This window comes from Hyaena hyaena, unplaced genomic scaffold, assembly GCF_003009895.1.
Source record: "Hyaena hyaena isolate Hyena2069 unplaced genomic scaffold, ASM300989v1 scaffold_0, whole genome shotgun sequence".
Taxonomy (NCBI): domain Eukaryota; kingdom Metazoa; phylum Chordata; class Mammalia; order Carnivora; family Hyaenidae; genus Hyaena; species Hyaena hyaena.
Window position 1 is genome coordinate 10,711,134 of NW_024080632.1, and position 25,212 is coordinate 10,736,345.

At 46.2% G+C, this 25,212-nt stretch overlaps 1 protein-coding gene across 1 annotated transcript in view; it reads right to left on the reverse strand.

The window, feature by feature from the left end:
• Positions 1-25,212, reverse strand: part of KSR2 (kinase suppressor of ras 2) — a 420,995-nt gene that overhangs the window by 319,984 nt on the left and 75,799 nt on the right. The window contains exons 2-3 of the mRNA XM_039236742.1: positions 10,618-10,758; positions 6,202-6,352 (exon numbers count right to left, since the gene is read on the reverse strand). Coding sequence (XP_039092673.1) covers positions 6,202-6,352; positions 10,618-10,758 — 292 coding nt within the window. The remainder of the gene's footprint in view (positions 1-6,201; positions 6,353-10,617; positions 10,759-25,212) is intronic.

Consider the following 25,212-nt stretch of genomic DNA (forward strand, 5'->3'; position numbering starts at 1 on the left):
ATGATGGTGGTGGTGGTGGTGGTGATGGTGGTGATGTAGGTGCTGGTGGTGATGATGGTAATGATGGTAATGGTGGTGATGGTGATGACGGTAATGGTGGTGGTGGTGACTGTGTTGGTGATGGCCATGATGACAGTGACGATGGTGGAAATGCAGTGCAGATGGTGGTAAGTGGTTGGAGGATGGGGGTGGGGGCGATGGTAAGACGATGACTGTGATGGTAACAACAAGACTTATGAATCTACTCCAAGCCAGGCCCTGTGCTTTGCCTGTATCACCTCATGTAATCCCACCAACAACCCCTGGGTGAAAACGGTCATCATCTTCATCCTCGTACTGAGGAAACTAAGCTCAGAATCGCGAGATGCCAGACTCAAAATCATACAGCTAATAGGCGGCAGACCCAGGATTTGGCAGAACCCAGTCTGCCTGACTCCAGATTCCAGACTGCTCGCAAACACGGAAGGACTGAGAAGGGGAAGCAGGAAGGAAAACCGAAGAGGGAGGAGCACTGCCCCCTTCCTGTTCCCCGAGGGCACTGCCACCCCCCCCACTCGGCTCCACTCTTTCTTCCCCCTACAGCACTCATTCTAACATACTTGGCAAAGCACTTGCTTATTACGATTATAATGTGTCATCTGTCTCCCCCCCCCCACCCGACAGCACGTAAACCCCTTGAGGACAGACGTGAAGCGGGCACTTTCAGAGATCAGAACAGTGCCTGACATATTGCAGGCATCCAAAATTACATTTTGTTGAATGAACGCATGAATGTTGTTTTGGTTTCAGGCTACATCTGAGATGACAAGAAAAGATTAAAATATTACGGCTTCGGGGTCCCCTGCACTTTCCACCGGAACAATTGGGTGTTCTTTGGTTTCAGGCTCAGGCTGATCTAAGAAGCTCAGAGATGGGGAAAGAGGGCTAATTTTCTCCTAACTTTGGGGCTCCTTGGACACTGAGAAGTAAAGATATCCCCCAAACCCAAGGAGGAAACTAAGATAAGAGTCCCAAGTCTAAAATAAAGGCATAAAGCTTGTCTCCATTTGCTCCCATGAGTTCCGCATACAACCTGCATTCCTTCAGTCATTTAACAAACATGCACTGAATCACCACTACAGACCAGAATTTAAAATACGTGAAGGACGCCAGCCCTCTGAGAGCTGGAGCGGTATAACGCTTAAGTCTGAGAGTCTTCTGGGAAGACACTAGCTTGTCCCCTAGTTTGGGATAACATTTTTTGGTTAAAGCAAAGGGCAGGAAATGATGGAATCATCCAGCTCCGGAGATCGGTAGAAGCTTCTAAGGAACTGATGATCATTTTTGAGAGAAGAGGATTTAAAAGAACAGGTCGAGGATGGCTCACTGCTTCCCCCTGGTGGAAATCAGTAGCAAGCACATCAAGCAGCTTCCGGGATCTTCCCTCGGCAGAAGCAATCTCAGCCAGGGGCAAGGTTTCAAAGGGTGAATAGCAGCATACTGTGCCTGCCCGCCTGCCCGAGGGAAGATCACAGTCAGATGAGGGAGGGAGGAGAGGAAGCTGACAATCACTGTAAGACAGGGTCAGCTGGTGACAGAAGTATTCATTCATTCATCCATTCATTCATCAAAGGGCGGAGGCTTTGAGGCAGGAGTCAGGTCTGAGGATGAGCTGGAATTAACTGGAAGAACAGAGAGAAAGGGAGTTCTAGGCAGTGGTGCTAGTCCCAATATGTGAAATCCATGCTGGATCTAGAACATGCTGGATCGAAGTATTTTTAGGGCTTGAAGGGGAAAGGTGAATGGTGGGCTCCAAAGAGAAGCCAAATCGAGCTTTCTTTGCAACCCATGCAACAGGCCATGAACTGTAAGCCACTGGTGATTTGCATGGGTTTCATGTGGGGAAAGGTGTATTAATTCAGAAATATTTACTAAGTCCCTACAGTGTGCCAGATATTGACATCTGGCCACGAGTAAAATGGTTAGCAGAAAGAAGTACAATCCCTGCCCTCTGGAGGGGAAGATAGGCATCCCGGGGCACCCCGGTTGAGCGTCCAACTTAGGCTCAGGTCATGATCTCACAGTTCATGAGTTCAAAACCCATGTTGGGCTCGCTGCTGTCAGCCTGTCAGCATAGAGCCCACTCTGGATTCTCTGTCCCCCCTCTCTGCCCCTCCCCCACTTGCGCTCTCTCAAAAATAAACAAACTTTTTTTCTTAAATAAAAAATTAGGGGCACCTGGGTGGCTCAGTTAGGTAAGCATCTGACGTCAGCTCAAGTCATGATCTTGTGGTTTGTGAATTCGAGCCCCACATCGGGCTCGGTGCTGACAGCTCAGAGCCTGGAGCCTGCTTCGGATTCTGCGTGTCTCTCTCTCTCTCTCTGTCCCTCCCCGACTTGTGCTGCCTCTCTCTCTCTCTCAAAAATAAAATTAAAAAATAAATTAAAAAATAAAAAAACTCACTCCCCCCCCAAAAAAGGTTAAGATTTAAATTAAAATGTGACAAGTGCCCCTGCTGTGTACAGGAAGAACAGAAATAAAGTATGGCATTAAGGAAGTCTGGAGCTGAGAATGTAGACAAGACAGAGGTAGGGGTCCCCAGAAAAATAAAGATGAGACACAGCTTTCTTAGCATCAGAGAAGCCAGGTTAGGACCCCAGCCACTTTGTGATTGACGCCTGACCAGCACCTCTTCGCATGAGCACATCTCTTGCAAAACTCCCTGGGATATGTTAAAATGGCAGAAAAACAGACATCAGTAGTTAATGATTTTAAGGGAACAAAAGAATGTAAAAAGCAAATGGCCACTGCCAAGCCAGGACGTGGTCTAGCTGCTGCACAGACGATAAATCAGTGGTAAAACTCCCAGCTCTGTTTCGAGAGTAAAGACTGACCTAAAGCTCACTCTTATGCTGTTTTTGCAGGATTCAAGCCTCTCTGAGCACGCAGACGCTGGACTGGCCGGAGCCAGAGTACTGAGGATGCGGCCCTTGCTGGCCCTGTGATGTCCATCAACCGGGACCTGGGCTCTGGCACCTTAGGACGACTTCTGCCCCAATCCTAGACGGCAGTGTCCTTTGCCAGGCTCCTCCACGAATATGCATGCACGCGCAGCTTCAAACTCCCCGTTTCGTTGCTGGGAGAGGCCATGCTTCGAGGGCTCCCCTTACTTGTAACAATAATAAAGGGTTCCTAACGCGCCCCATGCGCATGGAGTCAAGCTCCATGCTGACCTCGGTGCTAAATGCTGTAGGATTTGGGCACACGCACAGCACTCGGCCACTGCTGTCAAGGTCCCAGTGGACAGGGACACTGTAGACGGAGTCTGGGCTGCCTGGGGAGAGTTGGTAGAGGCGTGAAGGATGAAGGGGAGCAGAATTTGCTACCCCAAAATATGTCTTTTTGGCAGAAGGGTGATTTTAGGCTGTTTTTTTTTTTTTTAATGTTTTTATTTATTTTTGAGAGGGAGAGTGAGCATGAATGCAGGAGGGGCAGAGAGAGAGGGAGACACAGAATCTGAAGCAGCTCCAGGCTCTGAGCTGTCAGCACAGAGCCCGACACGGGGCTGGAACTCATGAACCACGAGATCACGACCTGAGCTGAAGTCAGACACTTAACCGACTGAACCACCCAGACGCCCCTCGGCTGATTATTTTTAAGAAACAGCAGACACAGGTGAAGACAGCCCTGGAAATGGATTAGAAGTTGCGCTTTTGCAAAAGACACTGACATTTACAAGGGAAACCTCCACAACGCAGCATCAGAAAGGTGACTCTACATCTCTAGAAACTCCGATCAATGGAGAAGGTAGAGAATTCTTCTGCACAACCACCTTGCCCTTGTTAATTGTGCTTTTCCTGGCCACGTCCCATAACTGCTTCCCCCACCCCCATCTTACCCCCCCCCTTCTGTCTTTAGCCAGAGATGTGATTTAGCTAGAGATGAGCAGCTCTGAGTTACTCAGTCTTCCTGGGGGCTCTTCCATGTATACAGAACTTCTGTTCATCTGTCTTATGCTATACTGCCCATCTCAGCCAAGTATCCAGAAGGGTAGAGAGAAAATATTTTCTTCCCCACAAGGAGCAAAGAGATCAGCGTTTTCCAAGCCAAAGCTCACAACCAAAGTGAGGTGTGACATGAAAGTGGTAGGTCATTACCAGTATTTAGTAAGTGACACAGAATAGAATAGCAAAGAAGATTAAAGGCTGTGCATAGTAAGAATGAGTTTGATGGTAATTCTTTATTCCGTGAGACTCATTTCAGTTATGTACCTGTGGGTACACTGTGTATGTGTGTGTGCAGAGTTGCAACGTAAATCTGCTTCATTCCTGTGTATCTTTCTCCTTATTATTTTAGAGAGAGAGAATCTTAGGCAGGCTCCATGCTCAGCACAGAGCCCGCGCAGGGCTCGATCCCACCACCCTGGTTCTCGTGACCTGAGCCCAAATCAAGAGTTAGAGGCCCAAGCAACTGAGCCCCCCAGATGCGCCTCATTTCTGTGGGTCTTGATCACATTAGAGGCCCTCTCAAGGTCTCACCCAGCCCAAGATGTCACCAAGGCTGAGTGCTCAACCCTCGGAGGGTTAACAGAAACGCCTCGGCCAGCAGGGCCTTCCAAGGGCTTCTCCAAACTCATAGCCTAACTGTATGAGAAGGTGCGAACTGAAATCTGAAAAGCAATTAAGAACCTAACCTGAACCCTCTCTCTCAGGCATTGTAGGGGGCAGGGGAGCAGGATGGGGGAAGGGCATAAACTGAGACGAACTTTCTGGAAAGCTACGTGGCAGTGTTCGCCAGACTATCTGGAGACATTTTTGTTGGTCATGGCCGGGACTGGGGGGAGAGAGGGTGCTCCTGGTGTCTAGTAGGTAGAGGCCGGGGATGCTACCATATCCTTTGATGACGGGGCAGCCCCCAACTCAGGGTCCCTTTGATTGTAGCTTTGACAAGGATCTTCTGGGAAGAAAGAATACAGAAGAGTGTGCACGGGGATCTGGGCCAGCAACCTGTATCAAATATGTCCTCCTTATTCACGGCTGTATCCCAGCCCTGCTCACACACAGGGGTCAGTGAACACGTGTGGAATGTTCCATGTTGAATCCAGCAAAGGGATCTGTGGATGAGCATCTGCCTGACAGACCCGGACTAAAGCTCTACAGTGACACCTTGTGGCGAAGACGGAAACAAGCGTGCAGAGGGCCCAATAACCCTTTAGCTGGCGTCTGCCGAGCTGATTCCTTAGGACCAAAGGCCCCGGAATTTGTGAGGAAATCATGAGTTAGGGAGAAGCAGGCGGCCGCAAGAGAATGAAATGTGATGTCCTGCTAATAAAGGGGAACGGGTCTGAGAGATTAATGTCAAAGATCAGAGAAAGAGGATGTTAAGAAAGACAAAAACACGCCCAAAGTGGAATCATTCGCCCCCACCCCCCAGAGAGCAAACCCAGACTTGATTAGTTTTAACCCCTCCTGAAACAATCTTCCTTTTTGTTTTGTTAAGAACCACCTGCCCCGCCCTCCTGCCTATAAAAACCTTCCACGTTGTACAACTTCTCTACTTGCCGGGAGGGATGCTGCCTGATTCGTGACTGATCTCCAGCTGAATTCTGTTTCTTAACGATTTGGACCCCAAACTGATGAAACAAGTCACAGAAGTTATTTCATGAGTGGAAAAAAAAAAAAAACAGGTTTCAAAATGTGCACGGATAATCCTAATCCTATTGTTTAAAAATAGTTACACACGTACCCACCTGTCTAGAAGGATGATACCAAAAAATGTTACCAAAATAACCAGTAGGTTCCCTGGGGGCAGAGGTTGGGGTAGTCTTTTTTTTTTTTTTTTTTGTCTTTCTGTTTTCTGCTTTGTTTTACAATGAATGTATATCGTTTAGGTAAAAAGAAGAAGTTAGTTGGGTGTGGACCCAAAATATAAAGGCATTTAAGAATGTCTCTGGTAAAAAGGCCTGATCTCCTCTGCACACTGTCTAGTTCTATATCTGGGCCCTTATGATCCAGATGCAAATGCTCTCGGGCCTCAGCTCTTCCTTGAGCAAGAGTTTCCAAGAGCTGACCCCACCACCGCCCCTCTTTCCTCTGCCCGCCAGTGGAATTGACCATCCGAGGCTGACTCTGTCTCACCCTGGCCTGCAGAGCAGGCACAGAAATCTGGAGGAACCGAGGCAGAGGTGCTGGGGACGCATCTCCATCCCCGGGGCCGCTCACCTGACATGTGGACATTGCGGAGGCAGGAGAGGGAGGCGTTGAGGCGGGCACACTCCTCCCGGTTGGCTCCGTATTTCTCCACGGTCTCGCACACCTGCTCATCCGTCATCTCCAGGAGATCCTCCAGACTCAGCTGGCCCGGGGTGATTTCCTACGGGGGGGAACCAAGGAGCTCGGTGACGGTCCCTCAAGCACCCAGAGGGAAGGGATGGGGGCTGAGCCTTCGTGCTGTCCTCTAGCGGTACCCAGAGGAACATCCGGCCCTGTGCGGCGGGTTGGGTCTCTTGACTCCTGGATGCAACAGGCCTCGGCTCGAAGAATCTCAGCTTTGCCACTCATTACCTCGGGCAAGTCATTTGCCCCCTCTGAACCACCCTTAACTCATACAATGGGTGTCTTAAGTGCATATACTTTGTAAGGTAGCGCCTATCCTTAGCACACAGCTGGCACTGCATGGAGGGTGGTAGTGAATTATCTGCCCCCCTCTGGAGCTTCTGAAGTCTTCATGGGTAGGGCTCCACGTTCCTGGTCTTTGGACGGCCCTCTGTGTCTCCTGCTCAGCTTGGCGGGTCCCCAGTACAGGGTGAGCTTGGAGCAGAGCAAACTGGGTGTAGCCCAAGTCTCTTGATGGCCGTACTCCCCAGCCACACATTCTAGAATCCCGAGTGGGGCTTTAGGAACCCTAAGGGGCAGTGAGCGGGAACACTGTGGGCAGCTCAGTGCTGGAAATGAAACCAGACTGGTGTCCGAGCCCCATCGGGCGTGACTTTGCATTCTAAGTCAAGACAGTAAGGCTGGGGTGTATAGCATGGGGTGAGCACAGGGACAGCTCTGGAGGATCAGCTGAGAACAGAACTGACAGGATCGCCAGCTATAAACGTCTTGGGCAGGTGACCCTTCCCCCTCCCCCCTTTCCCAAAATGATGTGTCTCCAGACACCATAATATAGAGACACACCTTTATATTTGTCAAACGTCGATACATATGCATCTTCATGCATTTATGCATAGTTATGCATGCATCGACATCTATACGTGAATATCAGATGGAGAGCCTTCATTGTATAGCAGTTAATGGAATCCAATTCTTTTTACATTTATTATTATGTAAATAAGAATTTTAAATACCTAAAGAGGGAGAGGCTCTAGGACAATATTGCGGAGTACTTCTGCCCTCTTGTGGCCATATCTGTGTATTACAACGCAGTCAGCCACCTGCCGGCTCCCCACCCCCACCCCCACCCCAATGCACACACATAAACTGGCAGCCGAAGAGGGAAAACTGCATTAGCAAAAAAAATTCTTCCTCCTCCCTTAAAAACAGAGGCAGGGCAAAGGCCATGAAGCCCAATCAGCACCTTTCCAATGCATTAGAGCAGAGAGCAGGAGAGAATATTGGGGCTTTCTCATACAGGGACGCAGCGCACATTAATGTCACTTTAAGAAAAGTGACAGTCCAGGGTCTGAAGGTACAAAACGAATCATATTTAGAAGAACCAATTCACAACATTAAAGAATTCTCTTTGCTACAGGATTCACTTGTGCGCTTTAATCCTGTAATTTACCCCCCAAATACCTGATTTTCACTGAAATTTGGGGTCAGAAAAAAAGATCACAAAAGTAATAATGAGATCAAAAATGGACAAAGCCTTAACAGACCCGGACTAGAAGAGCAGATGCACTTCCGTTCGATAAAATAATAATAATAAATGAAAGTGAAGTGGATGGAGCACTGTTTCAAGTGCTTTTCTTGGATTTTTTTTTTTTAGAATTTTTTTTAAATGTTTTATTTATTTCTAGGAGAGAGAGAGAGAGAGACAGTGTGAGCAGGGGAGGGTCAGAGAGAGAGGGACTCACAGACTGAAACAGGCTCCAGGCTCTGAGCTGGCAGTCAGTACAGAGCCCGACGCGGGGCTCGAACCCACGAACTGCGAGATCATGACCCAAGTGAAAGTTGGATGCTTAACCAACTAAGCCACCCAGGCGCCCCTTGGATTTTCTTTTAATGTCATATTAAAGATCATATTAAGTACTTTTAGCACTCTCATTAGTGTGTAATTAGGACACTAAAATTCAGAGAGGTTAGTCCACTTGCCCAGGGTCACACAGGAAGTAAGTTTGAACTCGGGCAGTCACTTGGGAGCCTTTTCCATACTGTTGGTTCCTCTTCAGAAACGGGACCTCAGGAGACTCACACAGGAGCTGCAGGCAGAGATCTGGGACCCCAGCTTCCTCCCCACCCCCTGGTTAGTGGCCTGGGGCTCAGGATTGGAACAGAGTAGTAAGAGCCAGAGCCAGGGTACCTGCAGGCCAGATAAATGTCCATGAGCAAAACTGCCTACCAGTAGGAGCCTGTAAGAGCCAAGGGGTGGCAGAATTCGGTTCAGGGCCACCAGACGGGAATTTAGTTCAGTGTGTTCAGCAATTTGGATTTTTCAAGAGAAGTCAGAGATCTGGGTTTGTTTATGCAAACTCTTTAGCTTTTAAATATTAGCTCAAAAATTTTTTGGAAAATGCTGTATCAGACAAACAAAAACTCTGTGTATCATGTACAAGGTACAGCCTGGGGGCCGCCAGCTTTCAACCCTGGCCGAGAAGATTGTATCTCTGTAGCGATCCCACTTGATAAATACATGGTCCTATAAGCCTTCCCAAAGTGGACTGGGCCCTGCAAAAAAAGATGTGCTGTCTGGGAATGCCTTGGTGGTGCAGTCGGTTAAGCATCTGGCTCTTGGTTTCTCTGGGGTCATTATCTCCCGGCTTCATGGGTTCAAGTCCAGCCTCCAGTTCTGTGCTGACAGCACAGAGCCTGCTTGGGATTCTTCTGTTCTCCCTCTCTCTACCCCTCCCCCCTCCCAATTTGTGCTGTCTTTATCTCTCTCAAAATAAATAAACTTAAATAAGATAAGATATACTGTCTATAGTTACGTGTGACCTTTCATTTTAAGAATATTCACAGGAAACCTCCATCCTGGGAATGGAGTAACATAGAACCATACACCGTCTAGTGCGCATGCATGAGATGGGGGGCAGGGGTGGAGGAATGTGGGGTCCTCTGTCGAGCTCAGGATCTTGTGGGTTCAGGTGAGCTGACATAAAGGTCAAGGTGTGGAAAAAACAAAGAGCAGAAGATGAACTTCCAGGCTGCTTCAGACAAGAAGGGGCACCGTGAGGAATGGTATTTGGTCCTACAGGCACAGGGAGGGGGGGCACCCTCTCTCTCTCTTTTTTTTTTTAATGCTTATTCATTTTTGAGAGGGGGGAAGGGCAGAGAGGGGGACAGAGGATCTGAAGCCGGCTCTGAGCTGACAGCAGCGAGCACGTTGTGGGGCTCGAACTCAGGAACCATGAGATCATGACCGGAGCCCAAGTCGGAAGCGTAACCGACTGAGCACCCTCCCCCCCTCCCCCCCGGTGCCCGGGCACTCTCTCTTCTACCCAGCTCAGAGAGTCCCCGGCCAGTGGAAAAGGGAGAGAAAGCACATGGTCTCCCGCATGCTGCAGTGTCCCCCAAGCCACGAGCTGCCGTCTCCTGCGAGCCCCATCCAGTCCCAAGCAAGGGAAGTCACTTCATCTCTGAGGTTCAGATTCCAGATCCGCACAATACGGATAATCGTCACCACCTCAAAAGGTCATTGTAAGGGTCCGAACAGCCTCAACCGTTGAGATCCTGGGTGCCCCTGGGACAATGTCCGGCCCCATTTATTCAATGAACGTGAGCAGGTTTCATTGGGACGGGATGGACTGGCTACTGGAAACAGCCGTGACCTGAGATCTAAGAGGGCAGGAAAAATCTCACTGCCCTTGAGGTTTTCAAGACGTGTCCACTCCTGTTACTATCAATGTCTTCAACAATAATAACAAGCTAATACTTACTGAACGCTATTAGGTGCCAGGCAGTGAGCATAACACTTTACATGGATCATCTCATTTTATTGTTCGAGCTACTTCAGAAGAGGAGATGGTCACTACCCCATTCAGCAGATGAGAAAACTAAGGCCCTCAGACTCTGGTGTCCAATATGGCGGCCACTGGCCACAGCGGTTAACATTAAATACAACTAAAACTTGTGTCCGTAATCACAATTCAAGTGCTCGAGGCTACATGTGGTGGTGGCCACTGTGTGGCACATGTGGCAGCGCGACAGCCCAGACATGAAATAGTTCCATCCCAGCAGGAGGCTCTGCGGGGCACAAGGGAACGGGATTCGGCCAGGGTGGCCGAGCTGATGAGTGGCAAGGCTGGAAGAGGAGCCGGATGAATGGGGAACCACACTCAACCCGTCTGGACAGCATCCTCTGTACCTCCGCCCGACACACATTTATTGGGCGCCTACTGTGTGCCGGGCACAGAGCACTCTCCCAGGGGCTGGCGTCCAGCCAGGAAGGGGCAGGGGGCAGGGGGTGGGCCCGGTCACCTCGAGGACTTCCTTGCGCACGTCGACGATCCGGAACCAGTGCCGGAGCTGGGGGAAGCCGTCCAGCTCGGCGTTGCGTTCCTGCAGAGCCACCTTCTTCTTGCAGGACAGCTGTCGGCTGAAGTACTTCACCAGCTTGCTCTGCGGAGACACGGGGAGAGCAGACGCCACATCTCAGGGTCGCTGCCGGGGTGGGTAAGCGAGCATCTCCCCACTGCTCCGCCCTGCCCGCACCCCATCCAGCTCCTATTTTACTTTTTTTTTAAGTTCACTTATTTATTCTGAGAGAGAGAGACAGAGAGAGAGAGCAAGCAGGGGAGCGGCGAGAGAGAGGGGGAGCAAGAGAATCCCAAGCAGGCTCCACACGGTCAGCTGTAATCCCACGCGGGGCTGGAACTCACGAACCCATGCCATCGTGACCTGAGCCAAAATCAAGAGGCAGTCGCTTGACCCACGGAGCCCCCCCCCCCCCCCCCCCCCCCCCCCCCCCCCGCCCAAACTCCTGTTTTAAAGACTTGATTTCACAGCAGCGAGGAGGGATGTAGGCTGGTAGCACTTTACTGGGGGAGAAGGGGCCTTTTGGCTGCAATCTTCCCCGTTTCCACTGCACAAATCCTCGGACCCAACAATTCCACTTCTAGGAACTCCCCTAGAGCCGCCATCCTGTGTAAAGTGACTGTAAAAGAGCATTTCTTATGGTTCTAGTTGCAACGGCAAAAAAAAAAAAAAAAAAAAAGGAAAACACCGTGAGGGCCCCTCAGTAGGAGACCCATAAATGCAGGTACATGCACACAAGGAAACTCTATGCAGCTATAAAAGAAAACGAGGAAGCGGGCTACGTGCTCATATAGAACAGTCTCTGAGCTGCGTTGATAAATGCAAATAAACACTCTCCCGTGCATGTGGGAAATGTTATATCTTCAAATCCTTTTTTTTTTTTTAATTTTTTAATGTTTCTTTATTTTTGAGAGAGAGAGTGTGTGTGAGCACCAGAGGAGCAGAGAGGGAGGGAGACACAGAATCCAAAACAGGCTCCAGGCTCTGAGCTGTCAGCACAGAGCCCGACGCGGGGCTCAAACCCATGAACCATGAGATCATGACCTGAGCCAAAGTCAGATGCTTAATGGACTAAGCCACCCAGATGCCCTTACGTATCTTTATACCTACAGACACTCTCTAGGAGGATTCCTAATATTCTAGGGAAGGGAAGAACAAGAGGTGGGAAAGGGGGGTGGGAGAAAAATATTTAGTCTATTTTTTTAAGTGCAGTATAGTCAACATACAATGTTGGATTAGTTTTAAGTGTACAACATAGTGATTCGACTATTCTACATATTATGCAGTGCTCACTACCCTAAGTGGGGAGGGGAAGTCACATCTGCCACCATACAAAGTGATTATAATATTATTGACTATATTCCCAATGTGGTGCTTTTCAGAGGATTAAGAGGTACAAACTTCCAGTTATACAGTAAATAAGTCACGGAGATGAAAAGTACAGCAGAGAAATGTTCATCTAAACCCTCTTGCAAATTCACAAATTCTTTTAGAATGACATGGATGTGAACTCACGCTTTTAGAGAGACGCCCTGACCCAAGAAAGGAAAACTAGTTACGTTAAAAACGAACATTAACAAAAGAACGAGAATACACGTGAGCAAAGGAAGGTATGGGAGACACACAGCAGGCTGTTAACGTGGGACAGGAGACTCTGTGGATGGAGTGGGGAAAAATGGTTGAATGTAGATATATTTTTGCTTGGTTTCAATCATTACCCAAAGCATACTATCATCTTTATCATTTAAAATATACTTAGGGGCTCCTGGGTGGCTCCATCAGTTAAGCGTCCAACTCTTGATTTCAGGTCATGATCTCACGGTTGGTCAGATGGAGGCCCACATCTCTCTCTCCCTCTCTCTCTCTCTTTCTGCACTTCTCCGTCATGTGAGCATACGTGCTCCCTCTCTCAAAATAAATATTTAAAAATAAAATATGTCTACAGCCATACCACCCTGAACACGCCTGACCTCGTCTAAAAATAAAATAAAATAAATTTAATAAAGATCATTAAGTGAAACAAAAATAAAACCCTTAGGTGTGTAAATGCTTTGGCATTTCAAAGCGCTGTCAACCAGCATGTTATCAAGAAGGCGATCCTGGAATTCTAAGACCACAAAATTCGGAGCAGGGGTTGATGGTAGTGGGCATCATTGCTTCTGGCCAGCTAGTCTGCATTCCCCTTTTGCTGAAAAGACTATTTCAGCTTTCTCTGGGGACTCTTCTTTCTTGGGATCCCATTCCATATGGTTCTGGTTAAGGCTGGGTTGACCCACCCACTTCACCCAGGATGCAGGATGGGCACATGACCTGGCCCGGCCACAGCATTTGGGTCAAGGATAACAAGTGAGCCAGACTGCAGACTCCCCAGCAACCCCTCCCAAGTGCACGGGAGACAGCCCTCACTTCCCTTTACAGTCAGGGGGTGGGGAGGGATACCGTAAGAGCCAGAAGGTGCCCAGGGCCACCCCTGCCGCCATACGGGACAGGCTTCCTGAGACGGAAGCCCATTGGAAGAAACCAGAAAACTCATTTTTTTAAAAGAATTATTTATTTATTTTTGGGAGAGAGTGCAAGCTGGGGAGGGGCAGAGAGAAGGGAACAGAGAATCTGAAGCGAGCTCTGCACGGACAGGCTGACAGCAGCGAGCCCGATGTGGGGCCAGAACTCATGAACCACGAAAGCATGGCTGGAGGTGAAGTCAGACGCTCAGCAGAGCCACCCAGGTACCCCAGAAAACTCATTTTTAAGTTAATATTAACTTTATCCATCTTACTAATAAAATGAAAGTTGCATTCTTCTTGATAAGCCTACGTTCCATTGCAACAGTGGCACAAGATCACATTCAGCTAATATATCAATGTTCCAATTCTCATTTGAAATCTCAATCTAGAGTTTTGGGGGTTTATTTAAGTTTATTTATTTATTTTGAGAAAGTGTGCATGCAAGCAGGGGAGGGGCAGAGAGAGAGGGAGGGAGAGAGAGAGAGAGAGAGAGAATCTCAAGCAGGCTCCACACTGTCAGCACAGAGCCCAAGGTGGGGCTCAATCCCACGAACCATGAGATCATGACCTGAGTCAAAACCAAGAGTCGGACATTTAACTGACTGAGTCACCCAGATGGCCCTCAATCTAGAGCTTTAGGATTAAAAAAAAAAAAAATGCCAAAAAAAAATGCTAAACAGAATTTTTCTCTAACTTATTTCTGAATGAATAGGGTCTGATCTATCAATACATCAGAGCAAGGATTTCAACTAAGATATCTACAGAACTCTCCCATCTGTCTTTTTAATTTCTGACTTGTTTTAACCATTTTCTTTACACAGGTACAAAAAAAAAAAGAAAAGAAAAACACTTGAAAGAAACGTAATTTGATGTACACACAATCATTCTTTGATTTCCAATACAAAAATTTTCCCGGCTCATCTTGTTTTTTTCCTGCCCCAGCTATGGAATCAGCCTTCTCTCCCAGGGAGCACTGCTTCCTCTGAATGGGAAATGGTATTTAGAAGCCAAGATTTGGGTGCTTGGTGTGCTTAGTGATATTGGGGTGTCATCATTTCCAATTCCCTTAGTGGACAGCCTAGGCAATATATGTGTGCAAGTTGATGCCTATATTTATATTTTTCTCTATATGTATTGATAACCAATACCTCTGATCACAATCCAACACCATAGGGTTTATTCTACTTTTTTTCTCTTCCCACATCTGTATCACTCTTCTCAGGCAGTGAGAAAAACAATCCTCAATACTTTTATTTATTTGCTCAATCTGCTGAATCTAATTCCCTAATTACACTAGGCCATTGGCCTGCATCAGCCTCCACTCCTGCTGGACTGACTTCTTACCCCAGCACCACTGCCTTGTGGAGATTTTCACATACGTCTGATTTGTACAAAGTTTTCTTACTTTTTGCCTATTTATCTTAATAAATAGGATTTCCTTTTTATTCCTCATCCTTTCCCGAGTTCTGTCACCTCATTTTTGAGGTGAAGCTGTTTTTTCAGATCCTGACACATGTCAGGTGGGTTCTCAGATCCTACACCCAGGCACACTCCCATCTCTGCTTTGGTTTATAAAACTGAAGTCGATCTAATGTCTGTGTGAAATGTCCCAAACGGTAGTCCACCAGCCATGTGTGGCTAGTCTGACCAAGGAATGGAATTTTTAATTTTATTTAACTGAAATTTTAAAATGGAAGCCATATAAAATATTTTTCTGCTGAACATAACTGTTATTTTAATAGACTTATACTTCACTTTAAAATGAAATTTTGGGGCGCCTGGGTGGCTTAGTCGGTTAAGCGTCCAACTTTCGCTTGGGTCGTGATCTCGCGGTTCGTGGGTTCGAGCCCCACGTCGGGCTCTGTGCTGACTGCCAGCTCAGAGCCTGGAGCCTGTTTCAGTCTGTGACTCCCTCTCTCTCTGACCGTCCCCTGCTCACGCTGTCTCTCTCTCTCTCCTAGAAATAAATAAAAACATTTAAAAAAAAAAATAAATAAATAAATAAAATGAAATTTTAGGGGTACCCGGGTGGCTCAGTTGGTTAAGCATCCAACTCTTGATTTCGGCTCAGGTTATGATCCCAGGGTCGTGGGACTGAGCCCTGTGTTGGGCTCTGTGCTCAGCGTGGAGCCTGCCTGGGATTCTCTCTCTGTGTCTCTCCCTCTGCTGCTCCCTCACCTACATGCTCACGCATACTCTCTCTCTTTCAAAAAAGAAATAAATAAATACAATTGAAATTTTAGCACCTGAATTGAGATGTGCTGTAAGTATAAAATCCAAACCATATTTCAAAGACTCAGTAGGAAAAAATTAATGTAAGATATTCCATTAATATTTTTATACCGATTACATGTTTAAATGATAGCATTTTGGATATACTGGATTAAATAAAATATATTATTAAAATGAATTTCATCTGTTTCTCTGTGTTTTTTTATTTTTTTAATGTTTGTGTGTGTGTGTGTGTGTGAGAGAGAGAGAGAGAGAGAGAGAAAGAGAGAGAGAGAGAATGAGTGGGGGAGGGGCAGAGAGAGAGGGAGACACAGAATCCGAAACAGGCTCCAGGCTCTGAGCTGTCAGCACAGAGCCCAACACGGGACTCAAACTCATGAACCATGAGATCATGACCCGAGACAAAGTCAAATGCTTAACCAACTGAGCCACCTAGGCACCCCTCATCTCTTTCTTTGTTAATGTGGCTACTAGGAAATTTAAAATTACACAGTTGGCACACATCTCAAGGACATCTCAAGGACAGTGTTGCTGTAGGGTTTTATCCTAAAGAAATTAGTAAGTATATTCATGAAGCTTCGCTCTAAGTTGATAATAGCCATGAAAGATTGGAAAAAATCCAACTCTTCAACAATAAGGGACGATGTAAATAAATTACAATGTGTCCATATGATGGCATATCATTAAAAACAACATACAAAATTTTTAAAAATATATAAAATATGTATAATATTTATAATGTATAAATAATGCATGAATTGTATAAAACTATACACGTGCAGGCACGTAGAAAAAGCCTGGGAGGGTATGTAACAAAATGTCAGCAATAGTTATGTCTGATACTAAGATCATATGGGTGATTAAGATTACTAAGATTAATAGTAATTATAATTAAGATCAAGATTATTAATACAAGATTATTGATAAATATTAAGATTACCAAAATTATAATTAAGATTAGTGGAAATTATTAATAATGAGACTATTAATAAATATTAAAGTTATTGATTGAGGGACGCCTGGGTGGCTCAGTTGGTAAAGTGTCTGACTTCAGCTGAGGTCATGATCTTGCCGTTCAGAGTTTGAGCCCTGCCTTGGGCTCTGTGCTGACAGCTCGGAGCCTGGAGCCTGCTTCAGATTCTGTGTCTCCCGCTCTCTCTGCTCCTCCCCCACTCACACTCTGTCTTTATCTCTCAAAAATAAATAAACAGAAAGAAAAGAAAGAGCTAAAGAAAGAACACAATGGGTCTCCCAGACCCTGAGGTAATGCCATCTCTTACCAGCAGTAAGTATGCTTTGCAGACTCGCTACTTTGCACTGATTTGAGAGCTCATTAATAATTGAAAAACTAGAAGAGCACAATATCGAAGCAGAGAAGTGGACTCTACTGTGTCAGTCTTTAATTCTTCATGTCAGGCTAGTGTGTTGGAGTAAGAGGCAGCGTCTTCCTCCAGGGAAGGGTCAGAGCCCTTGGCACCAGCGTCAGGCTAACGTGAGCCTCAGTCTCCACTGCCTTCCTCCCTGGCATAGCAACCTCACGTACGCTTCAAAACCACGCTAAACTTCGGTTTTCTCACCTGGAAAGTGAAGATTAAAGTGTAGCTGCTTCACAGGATTGTAGGGAGGGTGAAAAGGGATTATTCATGCAAAGTAGCATCAAAAGACCACCCAGGATCATAGCTGTGGTGCTGATTTTGTGCCACACAAACTCACGAGTATCTTCCATAGTTACCTTGGAGGCATTATGTCCTAAATTTACTAACTACCAGTATCACAAAAAGCATTTCTGATCAATTAAAATTAATCTGTTTCAAAATGTTATTCTCTTTTTAAAGATATTTTTAAATGTTTATTTATTTGAGAGAGGGGGGCAGAGGGGCGGGGGGGGACAGGGGTGCGGAGCTCAAACTCACAGACTGTGAAATGCTTAACCCAAGCCACCCAGTTGCCCTCAAAATGTATATTCTTTAAAGACTGAATGTATCCTTTCTCTGAAGCTTAAAATGTACAGAGTAAAGTTATACTTACTGTAAGAAAATATGCTTCGGGTTGGGTTTTAAAAAAATGTCTTCCTCATTCATTATTTAAATCTTGATTCTGAAATGCATAGGATTTAAATCCATCCAACTTACAGAAATTGCTTAAAAGTAACACATGCCCATTTTATTGGCAATCTCTATAAATCTGGGCTTCTTGCTAACTGGACTTCTTCAGGCTTTCCTCCCAAATAAACAGTTTTACTGTTTATTATTCTATGCCTATGTATGCCCATGTTGGATTTCAAATATGACAAAAGAAATAAGAATCTGGTTTCTTGGTATAAGTAAAAACAATGTGACCTCAACTTCTCTTTTAAAAGTTTATTTATACACTTTGAGAGAGGGAGAGAATGTGTACACCCATGAACAGGGAAGGCAGCGATGGAGAGAATCCCAAGCAGGGTCTGCACAGTCAGCACAGAGCCCGACACAGGGCTCGATATCAAAACCCCATGATCAGGAGTCGCAGGCTCTTCTGACTGAGACAGCCAGATGCACCCAATCTCTTACACCTTTAATTAAGCATTCAGCGTCACAGAAGATTAAAAGACGAGATGAAGCCCTGAGGTTGAATGGCAGGAGCCAGGAGCCCTGTCCCTACCCTGCTCAAATACCCATTCTTGAATAGCACCATCTCCCAAATGTGGGTAACACTGATAATTTGAGGGGTGTTACCCAGGCATGACTTGAAGTAACAACGGATCACATAGTAAGAGTGCTCGCTTCCATCCAAATCTCTCTTTGCCTGTCTGACCATGCATCGAGGAGGCATTCTCTGCTCCGTGATATTATATCGTTGACCCCTAACATTTGCTCATCTCTCTTTACAACAGAGAACAGGACACAGCCTCAGTCTGGGGCAGTTAACAATAGTGAGCACAGAGTAGTGGCACTTTGGTTTTCCCTGTATTTATTTTCTTGATTGCCTTCTGTTTAGGGCAAGTGATACTAATTTTCCATTACAATGGTTGCATAATGTTTTATTTCAAAATACACATTTTTTTTTTAATTTTTTAACATTCATTTATTTTTGAGACAGAGAGAGACAGAGCACGAGCTGGGGAGGGGCAGAGAGAGAGGAGACACAGAATCTGAAGCAGGCTCCAGGCTCTGAGCTGTCAGCACAGAGCCCGATGCAGTGCTCAAACCCACGGACGGTGAGATCATGACCTGAGCTGAAGTCGGATGTTTAACCGACTAAGCCACCAGGCACCCCCAAAATACATGTATGTTTTTAAAATTGAGCTGGCTCGGGGTGCCTACGTGGCTTGGTCAGTTAAGCATCCAACACTTGGTTTCGGCTCAGGTCACGATCTTGAGGTTCCTGAGTTTAAGCCCTGCGTTCAAACCCCACGTCCAGCTCCACACTGACAGCATGGAGCCTGCTTGAGATTCTCTCTCATTCTCTCTCTCTCTCTCTGCCCCTTACAATCATGCTCTCAAAATAAATAAACTTAAAAAAATTTTTTTTTAATTTTTTTTAATGTTTTATTTATTTTTAGCAGAGAGAGAGAGACAGCGTGAGCAGGGGAGGGTCAGAGAGAGAGGGAGTCACAGACTGAAACAGGCTCCAGGCTCTGAGCTGGCAGTCAGCACAGAGCCCGACGCGGGGCTCGAACCCACGAACCGCGAGATCATGACCTAAGCAAAAGTCGGACGCTTAACCGACTAAGCCACCCAGGCGCCCCAAACTTAAAAATTTTTTAATAAAAAGTAAAAAAAATTTGAGTTGGCTTAAAGAACATACAAAGATATAGCAAAAAGCTCAATGGGGGTATCAAACTAATGAGTTTGGGAAATACTGTTCTATAGAACACCATTCAAATTCAGACATTATTCGGGGCTCAGCTGTAGTCCACTTCTCCTTCCTCACCTCTTTCATTTCCCTCCAGTTCCCTAAACCTATCACCTCAAATGTCACCCCTCTGGGATTTTGCTCAGGCTCCTCCATCTAGAAGCCCTTTCTACACCCACCTGTGGAAGAGTGTGAAGACAATCCAATTCCTTTATGCCTCCTGCCTCCGTACCCTTTGGAAGGTGCCTTTACAATGAACTCACAACAGAGGCAGAGTCTATACCCATAACTCTTCGATCAGTTGGCAATGCTTCTTGTGTTGGCCAGTACAAAAAGGCTTTGCATGTTTCTACTTGCTGCCTTGTATCTGCTATCTCTATGAGAACGGGTCCAGGCTCATCAGTTAACCAGCTGAAGAATGAGATACTACACAGAGCCAAGACAAGTCTTCCTGAATATCCCAGACAAAGCCATCTGAGCTCAGGCAAAAGTCCTGGCTGTTGGCTGTGAGTGGGCCCAGCCAGGATCAGAAGAACTGGGAATCTGCAGCTGACCCCCAGAAGCATGGTCAACGAATGTTTATGTTGTATGCAGCTGAGGTATAGTAGTTGTTTGTTACACAGCATTAGTGGGATGCATAGCTAACTGATACACCACTTTATCAACTCATAGAAATTTGACCTTTTCCCCAAAGTTCATCTCAAATGTCATCTTCTCCAGAAAATTCTTATCAAATCTTCCTTGACATTTTATTTTTGCATATGCTATCATAAAATTTATCACAGTTTTTCTTGTATTATAACTGGTTGATAGTGGGGGCACCTGGGCGGCTCAGCTGGTTAAGCATCTAACTCGTACTTTTGGCTCATGTCATGATCTCAGTTGTGAGATTGAGCCACAATGAGCGTGGAGCCTCCGTGGGATTCTTTCTGCCCCCTCCTCCATTCATGTTCGCATTCTAAATAAATAAATAAATAAATAAGCATTTTAAAAAGTAACTGGTTAATAATTAAGACACTGGATATCTTAAAGAGTGAAGAGGCCTTTCTAGATTTGGAAGTGTAAATAAAATAAGCATGATAGTGGAAATCAAAGTACCATTATTGTACACTTTGATGTGCCAAGCCCCGGCTGAAAGGCTAATGCACACCGTAGCAATATAGCCACACATACCCAGGATTACATGCTGTGAAGATCTACAGTTTACAGACGGAGAAATTAGGCACAGAGAAGTCAAGTCACCTGTTCACAACCGCACAGCCAGTAAGTAGAGAGCTAAGATTCAAACCCAAGTCTGATCCAAAGCTGCAATACTGCAAAAAGGATAACTTTATTTTAACTTTATTTAACACGCACTTTTTTGTTAAAAAAAGAAAAAAAGCTAGACTATTTCAGGTAAGGCCAAAGCTCCCTTTGCTCACTCAGCTAATACTGGTTCTCTTCTCCCTGGAGGGAACTACTGAGACTAGTTTGATGTCCATATTTCCAGCCCTTTTTCTATGCACGTTCGTGTGTGTGTGTGTGTGTGTGTGTGTGTGTGTGTGTGTGTGTAAACTCTGCAGCAGAATTGGATGTGCAGAGTTGTGTTTTTTTCATATAAGTTGTATCTTACTTTTTGTTCTCAGGAGCAAGCCTCGAGATCTGTATGTTAGTTCATACAGATCTAACTCATTCTTTTTAATCTTCTGCATGAAGGATTCCTTTGATACCAGGGTCAAAAGCTCGCGATGGGAACCGCTCTGTGATATCTGCTGCAGGCATCTTTGTCGGCTAGGATAAAGCATTTTCAGGAATAACAGCCCTGAGAGCCGCCACCATTTACCAAATACTCGTAGTGAGCCTGGCGCAGTGGGATCAGTGCTTTGAATGCATTTGCTCGTTTTTAATCCCTTGCAACAATGCTAGTGGTGAAGCTGGGATTCTGAGCCCATTCCGTGAACAAGAAAACTGAGGTGTCAACAGGTTAAATCCCTTACTCAGATCCGCACAACGATTTAAGTTAGGGAGCCAGGGCGTGATCCAGAGCTCCCTCCCTTTACTGGGGTGCTGCACCAAGGGTCACTCATGGGTCCCTCTCATGGAAGTGGAAACCCAAAGCCGGGCCTGGACCCTTCACTCATCTCCGGGAAGGCCCCCAGGTGTTGTGGGAGAAGTGAGTTTCTCAATTCCAGTTCCAAGTCTTTGGCAGGTCGTGACAGCTCCCTGAGCCTCTACTTTCTCATCTGTAAAATGGACATATACCACATTTCCTCCCAGGCCTGCTGGGACACCACCTGAGACACTGCCTATGCAGAAGGCAGGCTGAGCCCTCCCCTGACACAGACACCAGACCCTAACTCTCTGCCGAAGGGATGTTTGAATTCTGGGAGGGGTTTCCAGAGTCACCCAGAGACCAGATCTACAGCTGCCCTGGACCAGGAATCGAGGGGCATCCCCACTCTGATGCACTAGGAACGAGGGAGAGAGACAGGTTTAGGAAGCAGATGGAGTAGGGAAGAAAGACAGGAGGGGGTGAGGCACAGGACCAGGGATTCCCCTTGAGGCAAAGGGGAACAAGAATCACCTTAGAAGAGCACAGCTCATCCAAACAGGGAAAAACCCAGAAACCTGCCCCAATGGTGAAGCTGGACTTCCCAGATGGGTACCCCGGGCATCAGCAGCTTCCCCACAGGGTCCCCAAGATCGGTGGTTAGAATAACAGCAGCTGCCGACAGGGGTTCTCCCCAAGCCAAATGCTGCTGTCATCCCTTCTCATGAATCGTCTACTTCGCCCTCACAGTGACATTGCCATACAGGTCCCATGATGCCCCATTTAAAGTCAAGAAAAGGTTACATTGCGTCTCTGGGTTATCACAGGTGAGAATCATTTGCTTATTTCTGTGCATGTTTATCTTATAATTTTTCTATAAGCTTCAATTACTTATACAATAACGAGTTGCACATCTCATGAAAATCAGACACTTAGCAACAACAGAGATGTGGGATGTGGGCAATGGCAGCCATTTCATTAAGTTTTACATTTTTACTGTAGTTATGAAGACTACACGAAATCATGTCTATAGTACTTAGACAATACTTGATATATACGATATATATATATATCCCATATGTGTGATAGGTAAAATGTCAACCACTTCATTAAATAAGTTTGTATATAAACGTTTATGGGGTGCCTGGGTGGCTTAGTCAATTAAGTGCCTGACTCTGAATTTTGGCTCAGGTAATGATCTCACGGTTCATGGGATTGAGCCCCATGTTGGGCTCTGTGCTGACACCCAGAGCCTGCTTGGGATTCTCTCTCTCCCTGTCTCTCTGCCCCACCCACACTTCTCTCTCTCGCAAAATAAACATTGAAAGAATTATATATAAAATATACATACACAAAAAATATGTATTACATATAATGAATATATTCATATATAAAAGCTTATATATAGTATAATAATTTATACTATATATATAACTGTAAATATAACTATATAACTATAAATAGCTAGTACTATATATGTCTCTGCTAAGCATTTCTTACACACTATTTCATTGAATCTTTACAGCCCCAGTGATATCCCATTTTACAGATGAGGAGACTGAGGGCCATAGAAGTTTTGCAGCTCTCTGCAGTCTCAGATCATTTTACATATTAACTTCCTCTTTCCCCAATTTCCTGACCGTGAGAACCATCTGGAGGTGCCTGTTCAAAAATCAACCTTCCAGACCCATTCCCTAGAAAGTCTGATGCAGTAAATCTGGGGAAGGGCCAAGAATTCATAAAAAACACAAGAACCCCAATGACTCTGAGGGTCAGGCAAGCATGAGCTACATCCATCAACCGAATTCTTTAACGAAAGCAGTTTGTTTCCCTGACATGCTTAAGCATCAGGATCCTTGGGCAATAAAACCAGGTCACACACCCAGTTCCGGAAGCCAGTGCAGCACCCTGGCCATGCAGGTCCCTTCCAGAGCTGTCGGTTCCTGGGGGCGGCAGGCATTTACCGAGAAGCACTGAGGGACACGACCCTGTCCAGGGCCCGGGGCGTTCCAAGAGCCGTCTGCACTAATCTAGGCCTGAAGGGGCTCCCGCTGGGGCGGATGAGACAGACGTGCAAACACAAATCCTGAGGCCCCCGGAGCAGAAGAGCAGCCAGGGCTGAGCCCAGGTACCAAGAATGCAAAATTAAGAGAACAGCCTTGTAGAGAGCAATGTGCCATGATCATAGAATGATAATTATGGGAGTTCTGTGTTTATTCTAGAAGAAGCAAGGCTTGTCATTCATTCATTTTCAGTGTGTGCATGCGTGTGTGTGTGTGTGTGTGTGTGATTTTTTTAAAAAATTTTTATTTATTTCTAGGAGAGAGAGAGAGAGAGAGAGACAGCGTGAGCAGGGGAGGGTCAGAGAGAGNTATTTATTTCTAGGAGAGAGAGAGAGAGAGAGAGACAGCGTGAGCAGGGGAGGGTCAGAGAGAGAGGGAGTCACAGACTCTGAAACAGGCTCCAGGCTCTGAGCTGGCAGTCAGCACAGAGCCCGACATGGGGCTCAAACCCACGAACCACGAGATCATGACCTAAGTGAAAGTCAGACGCTTAACCGACTAAGCCACCCAGGCACCCCTGTGATTTTTTTTTTTTAAGTGCTTTCTAAATACCAAGAGCTAGGGATACAAAATCAATTACACATCCTCCCTGCCCTAAGGCAAGGCCACTCCTACTGGGCCATTCTAGCTGCGGCCTGAGGACTTGTGCCCCGAAGGCCAGCCGCCTTCTGCTAAGTAGAGAAATTGAGAGCATTTAGTTACTTTGATAGCTATTTGGCAGAGTGCTTTTATGTCTGTTGAATCTAATATTTTCAAAGTGAGGCTTGTGTTCTGTTTGGATATTTCGGTCCCTTTCATCTTGCTGCTAAATCATTGTATCATATTTTATAAAAGCATTGGCTACAAAGTATCAGGAAAACAAAAAACGGCCAATTCTTTTTTTTTTTTTTTACATTTTTTTATTATTGACAGAGTGAGACAGAGCACAAACAGGGGAGGGGCAGAGAGAGGAGACACAGAATCTGAAGCAGGCTCCAGGCTCTGAGCAAGCTGTCAGCACGGAGCCCGATGCAGGGCTCGAACCCACGAACTGTGAGATCATGACCTGAGCCGAAGTCGGACGCTCAACAAACTGAGCCACCCAGGCACCCCAAAAATGGTCGATTCTTTACCCCAGAGGCTGTGAGGGAGCACTGACCTTCACACTCGGGGAATTTCAGCGACGAAGCTTAATCCCCCTACGTCACTAAAAAAATTACTTTCCACAATGGTTTCGCGAATACTGTCTTACGAGAGCAGCACAACAATGCTGAAGCGGGTGTGAGATGGTTATTAACGTGCTACAGATGGGGAACTGAGGCTCAGAGACGTTGGAATCCTGCCCCAGCTCATACGAAGGAAGCAGCACCACGTCAGAATTTAAACTCAGGGTCTGATTACCAGTCCTGTGCCTTCTTCACAGTAGCTCTATGCTGAAGCACAGGGCCCGAACAGCCTAGAGGTCAAGTTTGAGAAGCACAATTGGAAATGGGTCTTTGTATGTCCTCACCCCTCCAGGTGCCCTAATTTATTTTTAGGTCACCCTCAATTCAAGTCCATGCAGAGCTAAACTGTAGAAGGTCCAAAGATTCCACCTGTGAGTGAAAAAACATAGCAGTCCTGGAAATAGCACATCCATGCTGAGCCCACCACCTGGCTTTGCAGGGAGGGTGCAAAATAAGGTCTCTGGACATTGGGGTCCTAAGGATCCGGGAGGCTCAAGAGAGAAGGAACCCAGGGATGTAGTTCTCCATCTGCACACCAGGGGGCAGCCTGGCACCTTCCACTGCAGATGGAAAAATTTTTCAGAGTATCCTCAGCGCCTTATTACTGTACTCCGTATTAGCATGATGGTAAATTTAGCCTCATAAACAACAAAAAAATTGTTTAAAGTCAA